The sequence below is a fragment of the Myodes glareolus genome, chromosome 12 (genome assembly GCF_982192425.1).
Source record: "Myodes glareolus chromosome 12, mMyoGla1.1, whole genome shotgun sequence".
Lineage (NCBI taxonomy): Eukaryota > Metazoa > Chordata > Mammalia > Rodentia > Cricetidae > Myodes > Myodes glareolus.
In genome coordinates this window covers 3,157,211-3,178,312 of record NC_142037.1, presented here as the reverse complement: position 1 = coordinate 3,178,312, position 21,102 = coordinate 3,157,211, and the positions used below count along the sequence as shown (strand labels likewise).

The window sequence follows — 21,102 nt, the reverse complement described above, 5'->3', positions numbered from 1 at the left end:
TGGTCTCATATTGCTTTGTTTGTTTGGCCCCTTTCCACTTTTTGTTTTGTATGTGACTTTGCGTGTATATGTCTCTTGTGCTTTTTCTTCCTTTATTTTTTATTCTGTTTTGTTTGTTTTGAGAGGGTCTGTCTCTGTAGCCCTGGCTATCCTGGAGGTAGGCATGCCTCTTCCTCCCAGAGTCTGGGTTTAGAGTCGTTCACCACTACGCCCGACCTTTCTCTTTCTTAAAAAGTTTTTGGGTTTGTGTGTGTCACTTGTGCCTTTTAATTATTTATTTATCTTTTAAATACCTGATTTCTAAGTCAAGAGCAAGGAGACGTGGAGTTGGATGGGTGGGGAGAATCTGGGAGGCAATGGGGGACTTTGGGAACTACAAGCTTTTCCTGAGTCCTTGTTTCTGCTTTTGTAAAGATTGAGATACGGAACTACAAATGGCTAAAATATATTCCAACAATGGCTAAAAGTGAGGGCGGGGGAGAGTAGTCTGAATTGGGTTATGAGGCGGGTGCCTCACCTCAGCCATTGAACTCGCACCGCCGGCCGTGAGTCTTTTCCAAGCTCCGGCGAGGGGGGCATCCGCCCACCCGTGCGGGGGGCTTCTCCTGCCCGGTCTGCCCGCGCGCGGAGCCCCGTTCTCTGGGAACTCACCTCCCCGCTCGGGGAGGGCCCGGTTAGGGCCGCGGGGGGCCCCAGTCTCAGACCTTCCCAGGGGCCTGGGAGTGACGAGCACTCAGCACGTGGCCCCGCCGATGAGCTTCCTCCGCCCGCCGGGGAGGCGGGGCAGCGGTGCTAAAAGACTCCAGGGCAGCCCGGACTTCACGGTTAGGGTGGCTTCCCACCAGGCGCAGCGCTGCTCATTTGCATGGCCCCGCCCCAGACGGGAAGCCCGCGCTACTAGGCCGGGGTGAGGACGTCGGCCTCTCGCGCCATGGCGCCGCGGCGGCGGAGAGCGGGCTGCAGGAGGCGAGGTGAGCTGCATCCGTAACGGCAGACGCGACTGTCGAGTCCTGTTAGCAGCTAGTGGGCATGCAACTAAAAGAAGGTCTTCGTGACTGAGTCTAGCGCTGCCAAAGGACAAACGCGTACAGCACAGTGGTTAACTGCTTATGTCAGCTTTCATCCGATTTCAGAGAGAAAAATTCGGGTCTTGAAATTGTTGGCTGTGGGCTGCATACTGTGTTCTTAATTGTACCCTGTTAAATTACATACGGTGTGTACACGATCTTACTTTTTGTTCAACGAACTCCAAGGTTCTGAAGCTCCAGTGAGGAAAGCTGGCTGTAAGCTGGTCCAGACTGTAGGGCACTTTACTGACCATGATTATATGATCTAGAAGGTATTGAAGACCAGAGGTTACGAAACCCATACCACAAGTAGTGAACTTTGAACAAATTTATTTTGTCCTGTTTTTTTCAGGATAGCAATTTAGGAAGGATTGCTCAGCTTATTTCAAGACTGATGTGACATTTATTTGTAAACGCTCAAAGAACATCTTATTTATTTCTTTTAAAATAATTATTTTAAAATTTTTAATTTTTATGTGTATTTTGTCAGTCTGTATAATGTACACCAAATGTGTGCCTGGGGGCCAGAAGGGGTCGTTGAATACCCTGGAACTGTCTTTTCCGACAGTTGTGTTCCACCATGGAAGAGTTGGGGGAAAACTCTTTATCACTGACCTATCTCTCCAGCCTCCTTTAAATTCTTCAAAAGGATTTGTCGGAATTGGTCATATTGGCCCATACTTTTAATCCCAGCACTTGGGAGGCGAAGAAGCAGGAGGATCTTTGTGAGTTGTAGGTCAGCCTGATCTACATAGTGAGTTCCAGAACAGCCTGGGCTAAGTAGACAGACCCTGTCTCAAAATAAAAAGAAATTGTCATGGTGCTGGAGCGTTGGCTCAGTGCTTAAAAACACTTGTTCCTCTCGTAGAGGACCTGGGTTTGATTCCAATTTATCCACATAGCTATGGTGGCTAACCTTACCAGATTTTATGCCCTCTTCTGATTTCATGGTGCACCAGGCATTCATGTAGTGCACATACATATTTGCAGACAAAACACCCATACACGTAAAAATAAAATAATAAGCGGGGGGGGGGGGGGGGGGGCGCACGCCTTTAATCCCAGCACTCTGGAGGCAGAGGCAGGCAGATCTCAGTGAGTTCAAGGCCAGTCTGATCTACTAGAGCTAATTCCAGGACAGGCTCCACAGCTACAGAGAAACCCTGTCTCAAAAAACAAAATAAATAAATAAAACGATAACTTTTTAAAAGTTTGCCAGCAGATTCGAGGGCAGGGAGACCTCAACTCAGGCAAAGCTGGTGCTGTGGCTTTAAGATAGGAAGGAATTTCAGAGTATGCAGGATGAACCAGAGCTGGGAGTTCATTCAAAGAGATGTCAGCATATGTCTTAAGCACAAGGTTTAAAAGAAAAAGAAATACCTGGGAAGAAAGACCACAGAACATAAGTGTGGGCTTCGTAAAGAAGAATTGTCTTTCATTGTCTTTATAATAGACATATACGCAAGATTTGCCATGTTTGGCTCTTCAAAGAGTTAAAAAATTTAAATGAGGTCACATTTTCTGAGGTGGATCTATAGAATCACAGCATCAAGGTCTATATTATGAGGGATGCAGAAAGTTAGGTTATCTTTATGTAAATAATGTTCATGGTCTGTGTAAGATTTCCATAGAACAGGAGAGAAATGAGCCCAGTCCCATTACCATGCACGTTTAAGTCATAAGCCTGATTCATTGTCATTTTAACATAAAAATATTTGAGTATCTGTGTCAGCAACCTTCACGTCCCCCTAGTTTTTCCTCTGTTTCTATTTTGCTTGAGTGTTATTTAGATATTAGATCATCTTCGTTGTGTAGTAATTCTTTGCTTGTTCTTACCTTTAGCTTCTGAAGTGCTAAATGATGCCAAGAGAGCTAAGAACGGCAGCAAAGAAGCGGAAGACTCTCCTCCCACCAAGAAAATGCACACATGCCAGAAAAAGGGGCCTGTGGCTGGAGGAAAGGTGGCAGAGGGGACAAACGGAGAACAAGGTAGCAAGCCAGGGAGGAGGAGGACCTGGGCCAGCTTTCGGGTCTCTGGAAGGAGTGGGATGGTATTTCTTCCTTCCCCCTTGAAGAGCAGGAATTCCCCTCTCATTTGGGCATTTTGCGGTATCAGTCTGCTGTGCTGAATTTTTGCTTTCATAGATTTGCTTTCATAAAAGACCCAGAGGGAAGGGCAGAGTTAATTTTGACAGCTTTCTAGGCAAGTCAGCTCTTCTGGTTCCCACGTGAGTGAGGCTCGTGCTTGTGTGTCCCCCAGATTCAGTGAAGGCCTTGCTGTTAAAGGGCAAAGCTCCTGTGGACCCAGAGTGTACAGCCAAAGTGGGGAAGGTGAGTGCGTCAGGAACGAGAAGTTAACGTCTTTGGTTTTTTGGGTTTTTTATTTATTTATTTATTATGTATATAGTGTTCTGGACACCAGATCTCATTACAGATGGTTGTGAGCCACCATGTGGTTGCTGGGAATTGAACTCAGGACCTCTGGAGCAGTCAGGTCTCTTAACCTCTGAGCCATCTCTCCAGCCCAGTAAACATCTTTGTTACTGTGATTCCTAGCTAGAATGTTGCTGGTGTTCCTTTTAAAGGTGCTTTCTGAATAATGCCTGTGAATCATTTTCTCCAGTGTTGAGAAATGGGGGCGGGGGAGTGTCTCAAATTAGCAGAATATTGAGCCTGGAGAGATGGCCCAGGGGTAAGAACATTTGCTGCTCTTCAAGAGGCCCTTCATGTGGGTTCGGTTCCCAGCCCCCGAAGGACCCCTCACAATCATCTGTAGCACCGTGTTCGGGTGATCCGATGCCCTCTTCAGAACTCCACGAGTACCAGGCATACAGTGGCGCATACACATACATGCAGGCAAAACACTCATGCATTAAGGAGTGAATAAATTTAATTTTTAAAACTTGGCAGGGTACCAGCATGATTGCGTTGTCCGGGGTTGCCATCAGCTTCCCCAGCTTACTTCCTTTTCACCAGGAGAGCTGTACTTGTTCAGGGAGGACACGTGGTTTTGACGAGAAGCTGTCGTGGGATAGCAGGAGTTACTGATGAAGGGGAAAGAATCTAGAAGGAAGCCTACTTAGGAATAGGTTCTTTTGAGTTAGACTCCTTTAGGCCTCTAGGCTGTGTGTAGAGCATCCATTTCCTTTCTCTTCCTGGAAGACAGATGTTGGACGTGTTGGAGAATAAGCCTTAAATTATTGAAGAAACAAAGAGGGTCTCACTTTGCTCGCAGGACTGAGTACCCTGACGCTGTTTTCTCTCTTCCCAGGCTCACGTGTATTATGAAGGCGATGATGTCTATGATGTCATGCTAAATCAAGTAAGAGGAAGTTATTTTAAGTGTGGGGATTTCTTTTTCATTATTTTTATTACATTTATTTAATAAACATATTACATTTATTTATTGATTGTGTGGAAGTCAGAGGACAGGTTTGCCGTGAGGGTCCCTGGGGACTTGGCAGGAAGTGCCTCTACCCATCCAACCCTCTTGCTAGCCCAGGCTATCTCAGAATTTCTTCTTAATATAAACCGCTCACATTTTTCCAGAATCGACATTGGCTTTTTGACTATTACAATGTACTTTTTGCCCATGTTGAAGAGTTTTTGTTTGTTTGTTTTGTAGACTTCTCAGAATGTGTATTTTTTGTTTTGTTTTTTTGAGGCAGACTCTGACAAAGCCCAGGCTGGACATACAGTCTAGGATGACCTTCAACCCTGATCTTTTACCTCCATCTTCCAGGTGTTAGGATTTCAGACATGCACCACCACATCTGGTTTTATGTGCTACCTGGGATCAGACGCAGGGTTTTATGCATGCTAGACGAGCTAGGTGTTCCACCAACATGGGTTGTTTACTTCTTTATTTTGCGGCGGGTTCTCACTGTGTGGCCCAGGCAGGCCTTGAACTTGGAGTCCCCTTGTTTCCATCTCTGTCGGACTTTGATTTCAGGGGCACAGCTATCTCACCCAGTCTATCCTAACATTTTAATATGTTTAATTATTACTGGGAATGTGATGGGAGGAGGCACACATACCACAGCACACGTGTGGAGGTCAGAACACAGCTCTGGAATCTGTTCTCCGTCCTACTTACCCCTGGCCTCTGTGCATGTCTGTGTTTTTCTACGTTGTCCTCACTCGTCTTGGTAGTCACCGTAGATCAGGCTAGCCTTCTACTGACAGTAATCCTGCTGCCTCAACCTCAGGTGTTAGGATTACAAGTATGCACTAACATTTTCTGGTTTTTTTTCTTTTTTCTCCCTGTTTGAGAGACCAAGTCCAGTGCCTTGTGCATGTACATGGCACATAAGGCTCTCACTGAGCTGCGTCCCTAACCAGGCTTCTGTTTATCCCCCCTCCCTAACCAGTCTTCTGTCTACTCTCTCTCTCTCTCTCTCTCTCTCTCTCTCTCTCTCTCTCTCTCTCTCACACACACACACACACACACACACACACACACACACACATCTCTGTCTCCCTAACCAGTCTTCTGTTTATCTCTCTCTCTCTCTCTCTCTCTCTCTCTCTCTCTCTCTCTCTCTCTCTCTGTTTTGAATAGATACTTGCTTTGTTCATTTATTTCCCAGGGATGACTCATACTTGAATTTACTTACCTTTGTGTGTCTATACATGAATGGGTGTTCTTACGAGTGCACATGTATGCTTGCATGTAGAAGCCAAAGGTCAAGTTCAGATGTTGTTCCTAAGTGCCATTGACTAGTTTCGTTTTTCTTTTTTTCTTTTTTCTTTTTTTTTTCTTGAGACAAGTTCTCTTGCTGACCTGTAGCTAACCTAATAGGCACTCCAGGAATCTGCCTGTCTCTGCTAAGCAGTACTGGGATTGCAGTGTGTATCCCCAGGCTTACTATTTTTAGGGATTGAACACAAGATCTTATATTTGTTTAGCTAGTACTTTACTGATTGAGCTTTCTCACCAGCCACACACGTCAATGTATTTATCTAATATATATAATTTTAACAGCTAACTAGTATTCTTTTTTATTACTTCTATCTAAACTATTATAAGCCGGGCTGGGGAACTGACTGACTCAGTAATACTTGCAGTATTAGCCTGAGGACCTGAGTTCAGATCCCCAGCACCCAAGTAGGAGGCTGGGTACGCTCGTGTATATCTGTAATCCTAGCACTGGGGAGGCTAGGAGACAGGAGGACACATGGGGCTTACCAGTGAACTCCAGGTTTGGCCAGAGACCCTGTCTCAAACCATAATGTAGAATGAAAAAAAATACCTTCGGAGGGAGCTTTCAGAAGACCTCCATTAGTGTAGGGGGTGGGGTGGGAGTGGGGGGTTCAGGAGGATCCCATTAATGTAAGGTGTTGAGGTTGGGTAGAAGGTTTCAGGAGGGTCCCATTAATGTAGGATGTGGATTGGGGTAGGGAGTTTCAGGGGATCCCATCAATGTAGGGTGTGGGGGTTGGGTAGGGGATTTCAGAAAGGTCCCATTAATGTAGGGTATGGGGTTGGGTGGTGGGTGGAAGGATTCAGGAGAATTCCATTAATGTTGGATAGGGGGTTTCAGGAAGTTTCCAAGATCCCACTTTTAATTCCTAAGAACCAATCATTAAGTTCCTGTTTCTATCCTTTTTCTTTTGGGATCTATGTGTTTTCGTCATGCTGTGCTTTCCGTTTTGGCAATTATGGGCTCGTTATAACCAAGGAAGCAGCGGTAGTCTGTGTGACTTCCTGCTGTAGACCTCTCCTTTTATGTTGTTATTCTCCCACCTACCGCAGACCAATCTCCAGTTCAACAACAACAAGTACTATCTTATTCAGCTGTTAGAGGATGATGCCCAGAGGAACTTCAGCGTCTGGATGAGGTGGGGCCGAGGTAAAGGCTTTGATGGATTGTGTGAGTAGCAATTGAGAAACACAGAGGCAATGCAGGGGGTAGGCTTAGGTCTGCAAAAGGGCTCAGGAACCCACCTAGGCTTTTGAGGTTGGGGAGTGGCCGGCATCCTCATTGGGAAGCTTTGTGAGGCCGTGACACTTGGTGGCATCTCGTGTCGATCTGATCTGTTGCCTGGCCTTCGCACTTTTCCCTTCCCCGTTTCCTGCCTGTTGTCACACAATAAGCAGAGAGACCTTAGAGAGATGCCTCGTTGCTGCTAGAGCTGTACTTGGGATCACGGGCACGGAACCATCTGTCTATGGCGTTTGCTTTGCAGTTGGGAAAACGGGACAGCACAGCTTAGTGACTTGTTCTGGTGACCTCAACAAAGCAAAGGAAATATTTCAGAAAAAGTAAGTGCTAAAAAATGAGTTAAATGTACCCTTCTTGGATCTCTCTTGTTGAAGAATTTCATGTAAGGATAATTGGGCTTAAACGTTGATTCCTTCCTACTCTGATGCCCTGTGATTAGAACATTAAATTGTATCTTTAGTTAGTGACTGAATCAACCTAAAACCTTGAAGGTAACCAGAAAAATCTAGAATATTGTAAACACAGCAAGCAAAGCTAAGAAATTAGAAACACTGGAGACTATCTGCCTGGAGCTTTAAACTTCTCATGGCAATTTTGAGGGCAGACTCTGGAGTCTAGACACAGGTTTCTCTGGGAAAGGCGTTGGTTGTCTATCTTATGTCATATTTCATATATCAATGGCTGCTGTGTTTTGGGACCTGGAAAACCTTACTCTCAGTTTTACTTGATTTCTTTATTCCCGTTTTTCTGTTCATTCGGTGTCCTAATTTATGGTCACACAACAGAACTGGTGTCTGAGCTGTGAGGGGCACAGATCGTTGGGAAACTGCTGTGTGCCTCCCTCTGGCAGTGGCCTTGACTTGTGTGGTTTCCCCACTTCCTTGGACTCCACAGATTCCTTGACAAAACGAAAAATAATTGGGAGGATCGTGAGAACTTTAAGAAGGTACCTGGGAAGTACGACATGCTTCAGATGGACTATGGCGCCAGCGTGCAGGTAACCCGACTGCAGAAGCTGTCTGCCAAGTAAACGACATCTAGCCGGGCGGTGGCGATCGGTGCAAGACCAGAACAGTCACTGCTATCCCCACCTCAGATAACTCTCTCTCATCTTCAATCCCAAAGGGCTGGAAATGCCTTTCTGTGTCTGCAGTCTTCTCTCTTATGTACTAGAGTTCTTATGAAACCTAAGGCCCCGCTTCCTGAGGTTCAGTGTTATAGACCAGGAGTGGACGATAAATAACCAAACTGATAAGCTGTTTCAAGCTGGCTTCACTTCTACACCGCTGAGGGGAGCAAGGGCTGGAGGTGCAGTCAGAAGGAGAATGTTTGCCAAGCACGCGTGAGGCCCCAGGTTCAAATCTGAGAATCACAAAAAGAAAGAACGAAAAATAATTTTGACAAACTAAGGTTTCCAAGATACTAAGAACTTTCCTAAAACCTCATAGATCTGAAAACGAAGAAACTTTGTATTAATGTGATCAGAAGGGCTGTGGCCTAAGAACCTTGTTTGCATACTTAACGAAACGACTTTGTTGGAAGGGCCATTTGTTCCTCTGAGTGCTTCCCTGTGCAGGAGCTCTAACAAGATGGGGTGGAAATCACCCTGGCTGCTCAGCTAGATTCCTAACAGAATGTACCAGCATGCAAACCCCACGGATCACTGTAGGCCTGCTCCCTACGGGGGCTCTAACACACCCTTCAGATATTAGAAGTTGTGCTTACTTTGCTACAGGACGAAGATAAAACAAAGCAAGAGGAGTCTCTTGAGACTCTGAAGCCAGAGTCACAGCTGGATCTTCGAGTCCAGGAGCTGATAAGGTTGATCTGTGATGTGAAGACAATGGAGGAGGTGATGGTGGAGATGAAGTACGACACCAAGAAAGCCCCACTTGGTAGGGCTCGAGAGTCTCCTGCAGCCCTGTGTCTCCTGGCTGCTTAGTGAGCAGTCGCGGAGTGCTCAAAGCCCTGAGTGTGGGTTTGAGAGGGTGACACTGTTTTAAAAATTGAGTTTTAACTGAGCAGGGGTATATAGTTTATAGGGACGGGACCCTGTTTGGGGGTCTGATCTCTGACTGGGCCTCCAGGAAAGCTGACGGTGGCACAAATCAAGGCAGGCTACCAGTCTCTCAAGAAGATCGAGGACTGTATTCGGAGCGGCCAGCACGGGCGAGCTCTTCTGGAAGCATGCAATGAATTCTATACCAGGATCCCACATGACTTTGGGTAAGGGTGTGATGTTTCTTTGTTCTGCTACTCACTCTTGTTCCGTAGGCAACTGCAGCAACTGTGGTCCTCTTAACCTTTTATTCCTGAGGAAATTGTTACCTTAAAGAGAACTGGATCCGATAAGATTTGTAGCTAGCTTAGACTATGGGAAGTCAGCACTCAGGAGGTAGAGAGACGCCGGTCTAGGCCGGCCTAGACCCTGACGCAAGAAAATTGTAAAAACAAAAGAAGTATGAGACGTAATTTCCCAACTTTATTAGAACCATATTCCTGACCTAGTGAAAGTTAGCCAACTCACAAGAGAATGAGTCCCCACCCCTACAAAAAAAAGAAGAGAATGCATCTAGCCACTAAGTAAAACACTTTGATACCTTACCTTGCAAATCATCCCTCCTCCCATTCCTTTAAGGTGATCACACTCACACAAATTACACTTTTCTGAAACCAAATGATTGATATCAAATGAATAAAACCCATTACTGTCCCGTGTGCGTGTGTCTGTGTGTGTGTGTATGTCTCTGTGTGTGTGTGTGTGTGTGTGTGTGTGTGTATGTCTGTGTGTGTGTGTCTGTCTGTGTCTATGTGTGCGTGTGTCTATGTCTGTGTCTGTGTTTCTCTGTGTGTGTGTGTGTTTGTGTGTGTCTATGTGTGTGTGTGTCTATCTGTGTGTGTGTCTGTGTGTGTGTTTGTCTGTGTCTGTGTTTGTCTGTGTCTGTGTGTATGTGTCTGTCTGTGTCTATGTGTGTGTGTGTCTGTCTGTCTGTGCGGTCCTCGGGCCCTGTGTATGTCACCCAGGCACTTTCCCTCTGAGCTGCATCCTAGCCCAGTTTTTTCTTCATCCTGGTCTTCATTGTTTCTCTGTTGTTTTCTGTGAACTCCATGACTTCAAAATAGCCGTGAATGGTCAAAGGGTTTACCCTGTCTAGGTTGTCCTCAGACTGTCTTATTAACACCAGTGTAGCTTATTTTGAAAAAGGATCCCATAGAAGAATTTCAACTCCAGTCCTGAACATGGAAATCGAAATAGATGTGGGTTTTTTGATTATTCATTTTATGTTTATTTGTAGAAAAGCTAATGATAAATAACCAAATATCCTTAGTATGTAGGTGTTTGTGTATTGTGTAACATCCATAGTGGACAATATTACTCAGCAGTGCAAAGTATTGGATTAATAATATATGAAAAACTATAATGGCCTCAAGGATAAGAATTTGAATTAAGTGAAACCAGTCCCAGACTCATCCTGTGTGCTTCCATTCAGCTAAGATTCCTGAAGTGATGGAGTCACAGAAATGGAGATGAAACTAAGGGAAGAAAAGGGGAAAGGGTGGGTTTGGAGATAATGTTCCTGCTCGTTCATGTAGAGTACAAACAGTATGTTAAACCTTGAGCACTGAAAGTTTGTAGCTGAGGTAGTCATTACTTCCAGACAACTCCATGAGTCTTCTGAGACAATACAGAAATACCTAGGAATCTCAAATAAACTCAAGCATGAATCCAAAAACTAAAAAAAAAAAATATATTCTTGAGATAAGACTATAGCAAAAATAATATTTTATATTATAAATGATTTGAACCAGAATTTAATAATTTCAAAGTATACAAACAAGGGTTGTGTGTATATGTACAGATATGTGTACCTATAAGGAGAGGCTGTGAAAGACAGATTATAAGCTTTTGTCAAGTTTCCTAAGTGATTGCAAGAATCATTCTTTACTATTGAAATTTGTTTTAAAAAATCCAGTTTGGGGGCTGGAGAATTGGCTCAGTGGTTAAGAGCAGTGACTGCTCTTCCAGAGGACCCAGGTTCAATCCCCAGCACCCACATGGCAGCTCACAACTGTCAGAAAATTCAGTTCCAGGGAATCTGACACCTTCACACCAATGCACATAAAATAAAGGTAAATAAATTATTTTTTAAAAATATCCAGTTTGACGACTTCCCTTCCTCTGCTCCTGTAAACTAACGCGAACCACTTAAGAAAGTTGGCGTGATGCGTTACTGGGTCACACCAACACAACACAAACAGTGTGTACTCACTTACTAGTGGACATTAGATATAAAACTAAGTAGGTGTTTTATCCTACTTAGAATGTGTGTTTAATATCCCTTTATATTTTAGTCTTTGAAGTCTTTTCACAGGCCTTTCTCTTTCAAATAGAAAAATCCTAATTTTATGTAGTCCTGGCTGCCCTGGAACTCACTCTGTAGACCGGGCCGGCTTCACACTCACAGAGATCCTCCTCCCTCTGCCTCCTGAGTGCTGGGGTTAAAGGTGTGCGCCACCAAGTCCAACTTTTTTCCTTTTCTTCAGTAAGAAGGCAGATATCAGTTTCCCACAGTACCCGTTTTTGTCATGTACCGTCTAGCCGCAAACCAGACACCTCACACTGGTTGTCTCTCCGTTCTTAGCCTCTCTACCCCTCCAGTAATCCGGACGGAGAAAGAGCTGTCGGACAAAGTGCAGCTGCTGGAGGTGAGCCGTGCGTGCCCGGGAGGTTCTCAGACTCAGCCTGCGCTCCTTCACGTTGATTCTGTGTCTCATTCTCTTAGGCGCTGGGAGACATTGAAATCGCCCTTAAGCTGGTGAAGTCAGAGCGCCAAGGCCCCGAACACCCGCTGGACCAACACTACAGAAACCTACATTGTGCGTTGCGTCCTCTGGACCACGAAAGTAACGAATTCAAAGTAATGAAAATAGTCATTTATTTTCACAGTTTTCTCCAGTGAAGCCCTTCCTTCCCGTCCCTGTATTTACCGGGAACTTGGGAGTGTAGAGCTCTTTCCTACTGTGTTGTGAGCCATCACTTAGAGCAGCAGCCCTGCATCCTTCAGCCCAGCCTCTTACAGGGTCTGCACTTGCTGTCTTCACTCCTTCCACAGGTGATTTCTCAGTACCTACAGTCTACCCACGCTCCTACACACAAGGACTACACTATGACCTTGCTGGATGTGTTTGAAGTAGAGAAGGAAGGGGAGAAAGAAGCCTTCAGGAAGGACCTTCCTAACAGGTCAGCCCAGCTCGAGGTCAAGTAGACATCTTGCCTGGAGTGTAATGAAGGAGTGTAATGAAGGAGCTTGGACAGATGGTGGCGGGGGCAGCTGTTTTGTTTGTGTGTTGTGTTTGTGACGCTGTTTTCAGAACAATGGAGTAGAATAACGGGTCTTTCTTAGGATGCTACTCTGGCATGGTTCCAGACTGAGTAACTGGGTGGGAATCCTGAGCCACGGGCTTCGAGTTGCCCCACCTGAGGCTCCCATTACAGGCTACATGGTAAGTAGAGACTGAACTCTAGAAGGAACCCAAAGGAAAAGAGATACAGTGATGATCTTGGTTCCCCAACCTATACTAGGATTGGGTGGTGCTTCTCTGAAAGAGTTCAGATAGCTCACTGATAACCATATCACCTCTTACCGTGTCCTCTCTTTAAGTTCTGAAAGGAATTGTCTCTTAGAGTCTGAAGGCAGAGCTGTGTGGCCGTCCTGTTGTCTCTGGACTGTGTTGGAAAGGACAGTGGGGGAGGAACCATGCTGTGTTTATGAGAACGGAACCTCATGGTCAGCGCTGAGTTTTCTTCTCTATAAATTCCTTATAATTTTCTGCTGCTGGTTTGAAGCAGGGTCTCACTGTGACCTTGGGTGATTTGGAACTTACTGTGTAGACCAGGCTGGCCTCAAATTCAAAGACTTGCCTGCTTTTGCCTCCTGAATCCAGGGGTAAAAGGTGTGGACCTTCTCATGATAGATTAGACAGCTGATCTCCATTTTTGTTGGTGTTTCAGTTTGGGAAAGGCATCTACTTTGCTGACATGTCTTCCAAGAGTGCCAACTACTGCTTCGCCTCTCGCCCGAAGAACACAGGACTCCTTCTCCTGTCAGAGGTAGGCAGGGAACACAGCTGTGATCGCTAGTTTACTGAAAAAATCTGATTTTGGATTCAAGAGTTACACCCAGAATGGGATTAAAGTAAGGGAATAAAATACAAATTGGGTTGTTCTGGTCGGCTCTGGACTCGCCCACTCTGGACCGGGTATGGACATCCGTGGATCTTTTGCTTTGCAGGTAGCTCTAGGGCAGTGTAATGAGCTACTAGAGGCTAATCCTAAGGCAGAAGGATTGCTTCAGGGCAAGCATAGCACCAAGGGGCTGGGAAAGATGGCTCCCGACCCTGCCCACTTCGTCACCCTGTGAGTACCCAGAGCTAAGGCTGCTGGCAAACTTTCAGTTTGTTAAGAATTACTTGTCTGTTTCAACTTCTGGACCAAACGCTAATGTTGACACATTTTCTTCCATTTGGCAGGAATGGGAGTACAGTGCCCTTAGGACCAGCAAGTGAGACAGGAATTCTCAATCCAGAGGGGTATACCCTCAACTACAATGAGTTTATTGTCTACAACCCCAACCAGGTCCATATGCGATACCTTCTAAAGATTCAGTTTAATTTTCTGCAGCTGTGGTAAATGTTGATCTGATAAGCAAGAGAAGATCCAATCTTCAAACAAAAACCACATGTTTTTAACTTTTTGATAATTTGTTTAATAAAATAGTGTAGCTTTCTCTCTGACTTTGTGTGTGGTGTGCATGCCGGTGTGCACATGTGAAGCCAGAGGACGGTTGCTGGAGTGTACCTCAGCACCTGACGGACTGCCTCGTCTTGTCTGTCTTCTCTGTGTAGCCCTGGCTGTCCTGGAACTCCGTAGACCAGGCTAGCTTCCAGCGCAGATCCACCTACTTCTGCCTCCAGAGTGCTGGGATTAAAGGTGTGCACCACTGTAGCCTGACCACAGTGTCCTCCTGAGACAAAGGCTTTCACTGAATCTGCAGTCTGCTGGCCAACAAGCCCCAACAATTCAGTCCTTTGCACCTCAAAATGCTGAGATTACAGATACGTGCAGCCATACTTAGCTTGTCTTTTAGATTTAGTTTTAAGTAGGTGTATGTTTCCAAAGTGCGTGTGGTTATGTGCACATGAGTGCAGATGCCAGCAGAGGGAGCTGAATCCCCTGGAGCTGGAGTCACAGGACCCTGTGATGACTGATCTTAGTAAATCAGCTTAACTATACCTGGAATCAACTAAAACCAAGCAGCTGGGCATACCTATGAGGGATTTTCTTGCTTGAATGAATCACCTGAGCTGGAAAAAGTTGTCCTACAACTGGGCCACATTCTGGTAGCAGCCCTGTTGTGGAATATCAGTTTACGTAAAAAATGTGTTCCATTTGTTTATGTCATGGAATATTAATGATATAAACGTGTTGCATTTGTTCACCTATATGCCTAAGGAACCTGACTAGTCTAATAAAAAAACTAAATAGCAAGAGGTATAGGTGGGACTTTCAGGCAAAGAGAGTAAGTAGGAGGAGGAATCAGGTTTGAGAGAGAGAGAGGGGGAGACACCAGAGGCCAGCCAACCAGACAGACACGGGAAGCAGGAAAGCAGGACATACAGAATGAAATCAAGGTAAGCAGCCCCAAGCAAAACATAGATGAATAGAAACAGGTTAAAGTAAGTTGCAAGAGCTAGTGGGACAGGCATAAGCTAAAGGGTGAGCTTTCGTAATTAATACAAAGTCTCTGTGTTATTATTTGGGAGCTGGTTGGCAGCCCAAAGAAAATTCCAACTACACAGCCCATGAAAGGGCATGGGGGAAGGAGCCTTTACTTCTGGCTGCTCTTACACTTTCTGGCGGGCTCACCTCCTGTTACTGAGGCATTCTTTGACTGGTCTTTGGAACTCCAATGTAGACTGAAGACCAGGAGCATTCTAGGCATTTCCTAGGACTCCAGCACCTGACTGAAACTGTCTAAAACATGCAGCCTCACAGACTGAACAACCATTGGATTCTTGGCCATTGGTTCATAGCTATTGTTGAACTACTAGACTGTGGCCTGTAAGCCATTGTAAATCTCCTTAAAATAAAAAATATATAATTATATTTATATGTATATATACATATATATTCACTTGTTCTCTCAGTTCTGTTGTTCCTTTAGAGAACTCTAATACAAGTCCTCTGCAAGAGCAGTAATCTCCTCAGACCCCAAACACTTATTTCTTCTGATATCACTCTACCTCATTTCCAGAAAGAACCCAATCTCTCTGTATCCCACTGCTGTGACAGGTTACTCTGGATTCTATTCTCACTGTATACAGTCCCCTCACTGAGGGACTAATGCTTCATCCTGCTAGATCCGGGGTTTTTTTCTGCCAACCTTTGTCTGTTAAATGTTACTGTAGACAGAGTACAGGTTCTAAAGACTCACTTTTCCCTTCAAAATCGTAGTTATCCCAATTCTGATACCCGAGTCGCCATCAAATGTCCAAAAATTCCATACTCTGACCTAGAACAGACAGCCAGGTTTGCATAGATGTCCTCACTGATAAGGATGTGGTCAAATCTACCCACTCACTTAGTATTATACCACTAATAAAACTGAAGAAGGGGCTAAAGAAATGGTCCAGTAGTTAAGAGAGTGGACTGCTCTCCCAGAAGATGGGAGTTTGGCTCCCAGAACCCATTTCAGGTAGCCCTCAGCTCTAGGGAATCAAACACCCTCTTCTGGCCTTCAAGGGCACCTGACACACACACATATATCAACACAGAGACATAGATACATACGTAAAAATAACTTTTAAAAAATGTAAAAACTGAAGTAGGTTTTATGTACTTTTCTAAAAAGTATAAGAGAAGGGAATACTTCACAACTCATTCTATAAGATAAATAAACCCAAACCAGATAACAATTACTACAATAAAAATTTAGACCAGTATCCCTTAAGATTAATTATAATGATCAACAAAATATTGACTAAGCCTAATCCATCAACATAAAAAGGATTGCATCCCATCCATGATTAAGTGAGATCACAGGAATGCAGGGCTGTCCAACATAAGAATCAACCAGTGAAAGTCAAAACTTACCTGGTCATGAAGAAAAGGCACCAGGGCAAAATTTGGCATTCATTTCATGACAGACATCCAACAGGAATGGAAGAGTACTTCCTCACCCTGAAAAGGAATCTGAGAAGCTTTGCCAATTTCATACCTAATAGGAGAAAACACAAAGCTTATCTCCTTGGGCGGGATGTGCTTGTGTAGGTCTGATGAATATTCTTGGTTGTCATCTTGACTACATCTGAAATTAATTCACAGCCAGAAAAAATGGCTGTGAGGAATATTTGCTTAATTAAATCACTTGAAGCCGGAGGATTCACTTCTAATCCAGATTTTTGAACTAGGAAGACATACCTTTAATCCAGATTTTTTTGTTTTTGTTTTTGTTTCTCGAGACAGGGTTTCTCTATGTAACAGCCCTGGCTGTCCTGAAACTCACTTTGTAGACCAGGCTGGCCTCTACCTCCTGAGTGCTGGGATTAAAGGTGTGTGCTACCACGCCCAGCCTTCATCCTGATCTTTTGAGGGGAAAGGCCTACCTCTAATCTTGGCCACACCTTTTGCTGGAATCCTATATAAAGGGCTTGGAAGAAGGAAACTTTTTTCTTTGCCTGTTTGTTCTCCCCCCTCACTAGCAAGTCCATTCCTTCACTGGTATTGGAGCCTCCTTCTTTGGAAATCTGGAGTGCACTGAAGAACAGCTGAGATATTCAGCCTCGTGGAATGAACAACCACTGGATTCTTGGCCCTTTTGTTCATAGGAAGCTGTTGTTGGATTAGCTGGACCACAGCTTGTAAGTCATTCTTTAAACAATCCCCTTTCTCTTTATAGGGAGAGGTTCATCCTATTGAATTTCTGTTACTCTAAAGAATCCTGACTAATTGCATGCACAGATCCCTGGTCTCATCCCAGAACTGCACAAAGTGGGCATGGTGATGAACTCAGGCGGTGGAGGCAGAAGGATCAGAAATTTTAAAAGTTGTCTACAGAGTAAGTTCTGGGCTACCTGAGACCTTGTCTAAAAGCAGAGGGGAGGAGGGGATCTAAGAACCTAAAAACAAGTCAAATCTAGAAGTCCATTCCCACAACTTACATTCAGTATTTTACTGGAGATACAGTCATGATAGTTAGTTCTAAGGACACAGGTGTGGCCACTGGCCCCTGAGCTCAGCCTGTCTCCCAGGCCTTCTGTGGCCCAGGCTGCCACTGGCTACTGAGCATGTCTGTAGTGGGAACATGGGGTGCCATTCTGTAGGTGGAGGCTGCTTCTTCATTTCTGGCCGCCCAGACCCAAAATGATCACACAGAAACTGTATTAATTACAACACTGCTTGGCCAATAGCTTAGACTTCTTATTAACTAACTTTTACATCTTAAATTTCATTATTTTGTATGTTACCACAAGGCTTACAGGTAAGGTTCCATGTGTCTTTCTCCTTTGGCAGCTACATGGTGTTTCCCTGACTCCGCCTTCTTTTCTCCTCTATCTCTTCTTGGAATTCCCCGTCTTGCTCTATTCTGTACAGGCCCAAAGCAGCTTCTTTATTAACCAATGGTAATAATGAAAGACTCTAAATGCACTTGTAAGCCCCCTCAACCCTAAGACATTTTTCTAAAACCTTACACTCACTCTCTCTTGGAAATGGGACAGTCGCCCCCACACACACATGCTGGACTGCTCATCCTCCCGTGTCTTTGTGAATAATCTTCAAACATAACTCCGTTCTGGGAATTGAGGCAAAGACAACCCACAGATGTTGACTCAGTTCTTGATGTTTGATTTAGTCACTGAAACAAGGTCAGGATGGCCCACAGATGCTCCCCTTATCTCACCTGACCACGTAGCTATTCTCTTGCCCTGGAATAGACCAATCACTGCTAGTAAGCCTTTGAATAAGCCAATCCAATAAGTTGGAAAACAACCTCCAGGTTCCCTCCTCTTGTGTCTGTGGATTTTTGCTTTAAAAGATGGACCGTAACAGCTATCAGAGGTCCTTCGTATCCCGAACCTGAAGGGCCCTGTCAGGACAGAATAAAAATCCTCTTGCTTTTGCATCAATAGTGGTTATGCGAGTGGTTTCTGGAGCAGCTCCTCCCTGACGTTTGGACTTCTAGTCCAACAGTAAAACATTTCCGCATACAGAGGGGAGTCCCACACCACATGTCAGCCTCAGGAGCTGTTCAGAGAATAACAATCCACTTTAAATCTGTGATGGCGTCCAGGCAAGGTGTCACACACGTGTAATCCCAGCACTGGGAAGCTCCAGGCCAGCCTGGTCTACAGTGTGAGTTCCAGAACAGCCAGGACTACACAGAGTAAACAGACCTTGTGACAGCAAAACACCACTAACCAAGTGAAAAGGTCAGCGACTTTGCCAGTGCTGTGACTGAAATTAATCTAGATAGTGATGGTTCCGGTGCAGAGGAAGGAACTTTGACTGGCTCTGCCACCTCATCTTTGAGGGTCACATTTTTGAGAAGTTAGACATCAACAAGAATGACATGCTTGGCCTTGCTTACAGACTAACACAGATGCCATTTGGGCTGCCCATTCTGTCTGACCAAAGCTGTACCCTAACCCTAACCGACTGCCCATGTGTCTGAGGTAGTGCTGGATGCAGACTACTGATGTGAGCAGGACTTCCTAAGATACTATAACAAGAAATATTTTCATGAAATCTTACCTATTTTTATAATTATTTCTGAATATAATTATGTGAGAATATAACAGTTATATAATAGTTATATCTTATATAATTACTTAGAGATAGCTGATACAATAACCTCCTTACTATTTTTTAAAAAGAAAATTAAACATGGATATCTGTAATTCTGCCCTTGGCAGGTAGAGGCAGGAGGGCCATTTCAAGGCTAGCCTTGGCTACATAGTGAGTTCCAAACCAGCCTAGACTATATGAGACAGGACTATATATATATCCATGATCTCACGATTAGACATAATTGGAGAAGCCAGGTGCACAAGCACAGACCCATAATTTCAGCACTTGGGAGCCAGAGGCAAAAAAGATTTACAACCAAAATATAGTAGAGTTGGAATCAGCAAGACTTTCTAAACATGAAGAATGAATAATATGGAAGGAAATTAAAATAATTTGCTGGGGACCTTGGTATGAGTCAGCAGTAGAACGCCTGCCTAGCATGCACAAGGCTTTTATTTCCAACTCAGAAAAAAGTTACAGTAGACTTAACACACGAAGTTAAATGGTGTATACTGGAAACTATAGCACACAGGTGGAAGAACCTAAGTGAAAGGAAGGATGTTCCCTGCTGATGGAGTTTTAGATTTAATGCTGGTCCTCTCCCTTTTTTGAGAAATGAATAAGATAGCCCTAAAATTCATGTGGAATTGTAAAATTATCTATCCTAAATAGCCAAACTATCTCAAAAATGAGCAAAGGTGAAGCACACACACTTCCTGATTTTAAAATTCATTCCAGAGCTGCATTGTGAAAACAGTGTGATGTGAACATAAGGCAGCTCTAGTTAAGGAATAGAATGGGGAATGTAGAAATGTTAACTGAGATAGCGGTAGAGGAAGCAGATGAAGGACATCCAAGAGCAACCTTTGCCATTCTTGCAACTGCTTGGTAAATCTTAAACGATTTGAAGAAAGGGGTGTGCGGGATGAATCAGCAGTTAAGAGCACTTGTTGCTCTTACAGAAGACCTAGATCTGGTTCACAGAACCTACAAGGTGGCTCATAACCAGTTCCACGGGACCCAGCTCTGCCTTCCAGCCCTTGTGAACACCAGGCACACATACATATGCACATGTACCCCAAACACATGTGCACATAGAATAAACAAATCTAAATAAAAAAAAATGATTTGAAGAAAAAACATAAGCTAAGTAGGGGTGTAGCTCAATGATAAAGAACTTACCCAGCTTGCACGTGGTCCTGAGTTTAAACTACCCCATCACAAAGAACAAATATGACAGAGTCTGCTAGGATGGAGGCAAGAGGATCATGAGATCAGGGTCAGTCTCAGCTATGTAGGAAGTTTAGGACCCTGTCTCAAAAGCCAAAAAATATAAAAATAAATATAAACATACATACCACACCACTGAAAAATTACCAACAGCTAAGTTCTTTTGGGATATATCTATTATTTGTGTTTTTGTTTCTGATTCTCCTTTCAGAAACAATAAATAAATTTCCTAGCCAGGCACAGCGGTTTACGCCTTTAATCCCAGCACTTGGGAGGCAGGGGCGAGCATAACTCTGAGTTGGAGTCAGCCTGGTCTTTATAGTGTCTCAAAAATAAATAATTTAATTTCCCTCCCTCCTCAACATTAACATAACCATATGACTTCTTTGCTAACGTTTGTGAAGCAGTGAGTGGAAATCATGTTATATTTCTGTTATAATTATGAAATAATGAGAACTGAGAGTTATTTCCAGGTGAAAACGTCAGTGCCCACAGTTAGGTGATACACGAAACACAGTTCAGTGACGTAGGCAGAGTTCTTTCTTTTCTCTCACTCATAAGAACAGCATTTTAGAAAACCAAGGTTTGTTTTTCTAATTATTTCCTACTCTATGTATTTACTTATGGGAACAGGGACACACACGTGTACATACTACAGTATGCACGCAGAGGTCACAGGACAATTTGCAGGAGTTGGTTCTCCTCCTGTTGTGGGTTCTGAAAATCAAACTCAGGTTGGTAGCAGGTGCTCTACCCACTGAGCCATTTCACTGGCCCCATCATTTTGTGTTTTTGAGGCAGGATCTCACTCTATGTACCCAGCTATGTAGGCCTCACTCTGTAGGCCAGGAAGACCTTCCTTCCTCAGCCTAAGCACAGAAGGCAGTCATTCACCACTATGCTTCACAGTGGCTTTTACAGAGCTGGGAACGGTAGCTCACACCTTTAATCCCAGCACTCAGGAGGTGAAGGAGACTCCAAGGTCAGAAGAACTTGGTAGGCCAGAGTCACT

General features: G+C 44.3%; 1 protein-coding gene and 1 non-coding gene across 4 annotated transcripts; one reads left to right on the top strand and one right to left on the bottom strand.

Moving 5' to 3' along the window:
• Window positions 1–471: 471 nt before the first annotated feature.
• Window positions 472–768, bottom strand: LOC146892216 (Nuclear RNase P). The gene has a single exon (XR_015004931.2).
• Window positions 769–865: 97 nt separating this feature from the next.
• Window positions 866–13,807, top strand: Parp2 (poly(ADP-ribose) polymerase 2). 3 transcript variants are annotated; one of them, XM_048435594.3, is made up of 16 exons: window positions 866–971; window positions 2,910–3,056; window positions 3,328–3,398; window positions 4,339–4,389; window positions 6,823–6,919; window positions 7,257–7,332; window positions 7,907–8,009; window positions 8,748–8,907; window positions 9,100–9,238; window positions 11,656–11,719; window positions 11,797–11,931; window positions 12,127–12,254; window positions 12,418–12,517; window positions 13,026–13,124; window positions 13,306–13,430; window positions 13,544–13,807. In XM_048435594.3, exons 1-16 carry the CDS (start codon window positions 932–934, stop codon window positions 13,701–13,703), a joined length of 1,695 nt encoding a protein of 564 aa, XP_048291551.3. In that variant the 5' UTR covers window positions 866–931; the 3' UTR covers window positions 13,704–13,807. The 3 variants fall into 3 exon arrangements, with proteins under 3 accessions (XP_048291551.3, XP_087768016.1, XP_087768017.1); XM_087911890.1 differs by having other exon boundaries at window positions 6,823–6,940; XM_087911891.1 differs by lacking the exon at window positions 3,328–3,398 and having other exon boundaries at window positions 883–971; window positions 6,823–6,940.
• The last annotated feature ends 7,295 nt before the right edge of the window (window positions 13,808–21,102 follow it).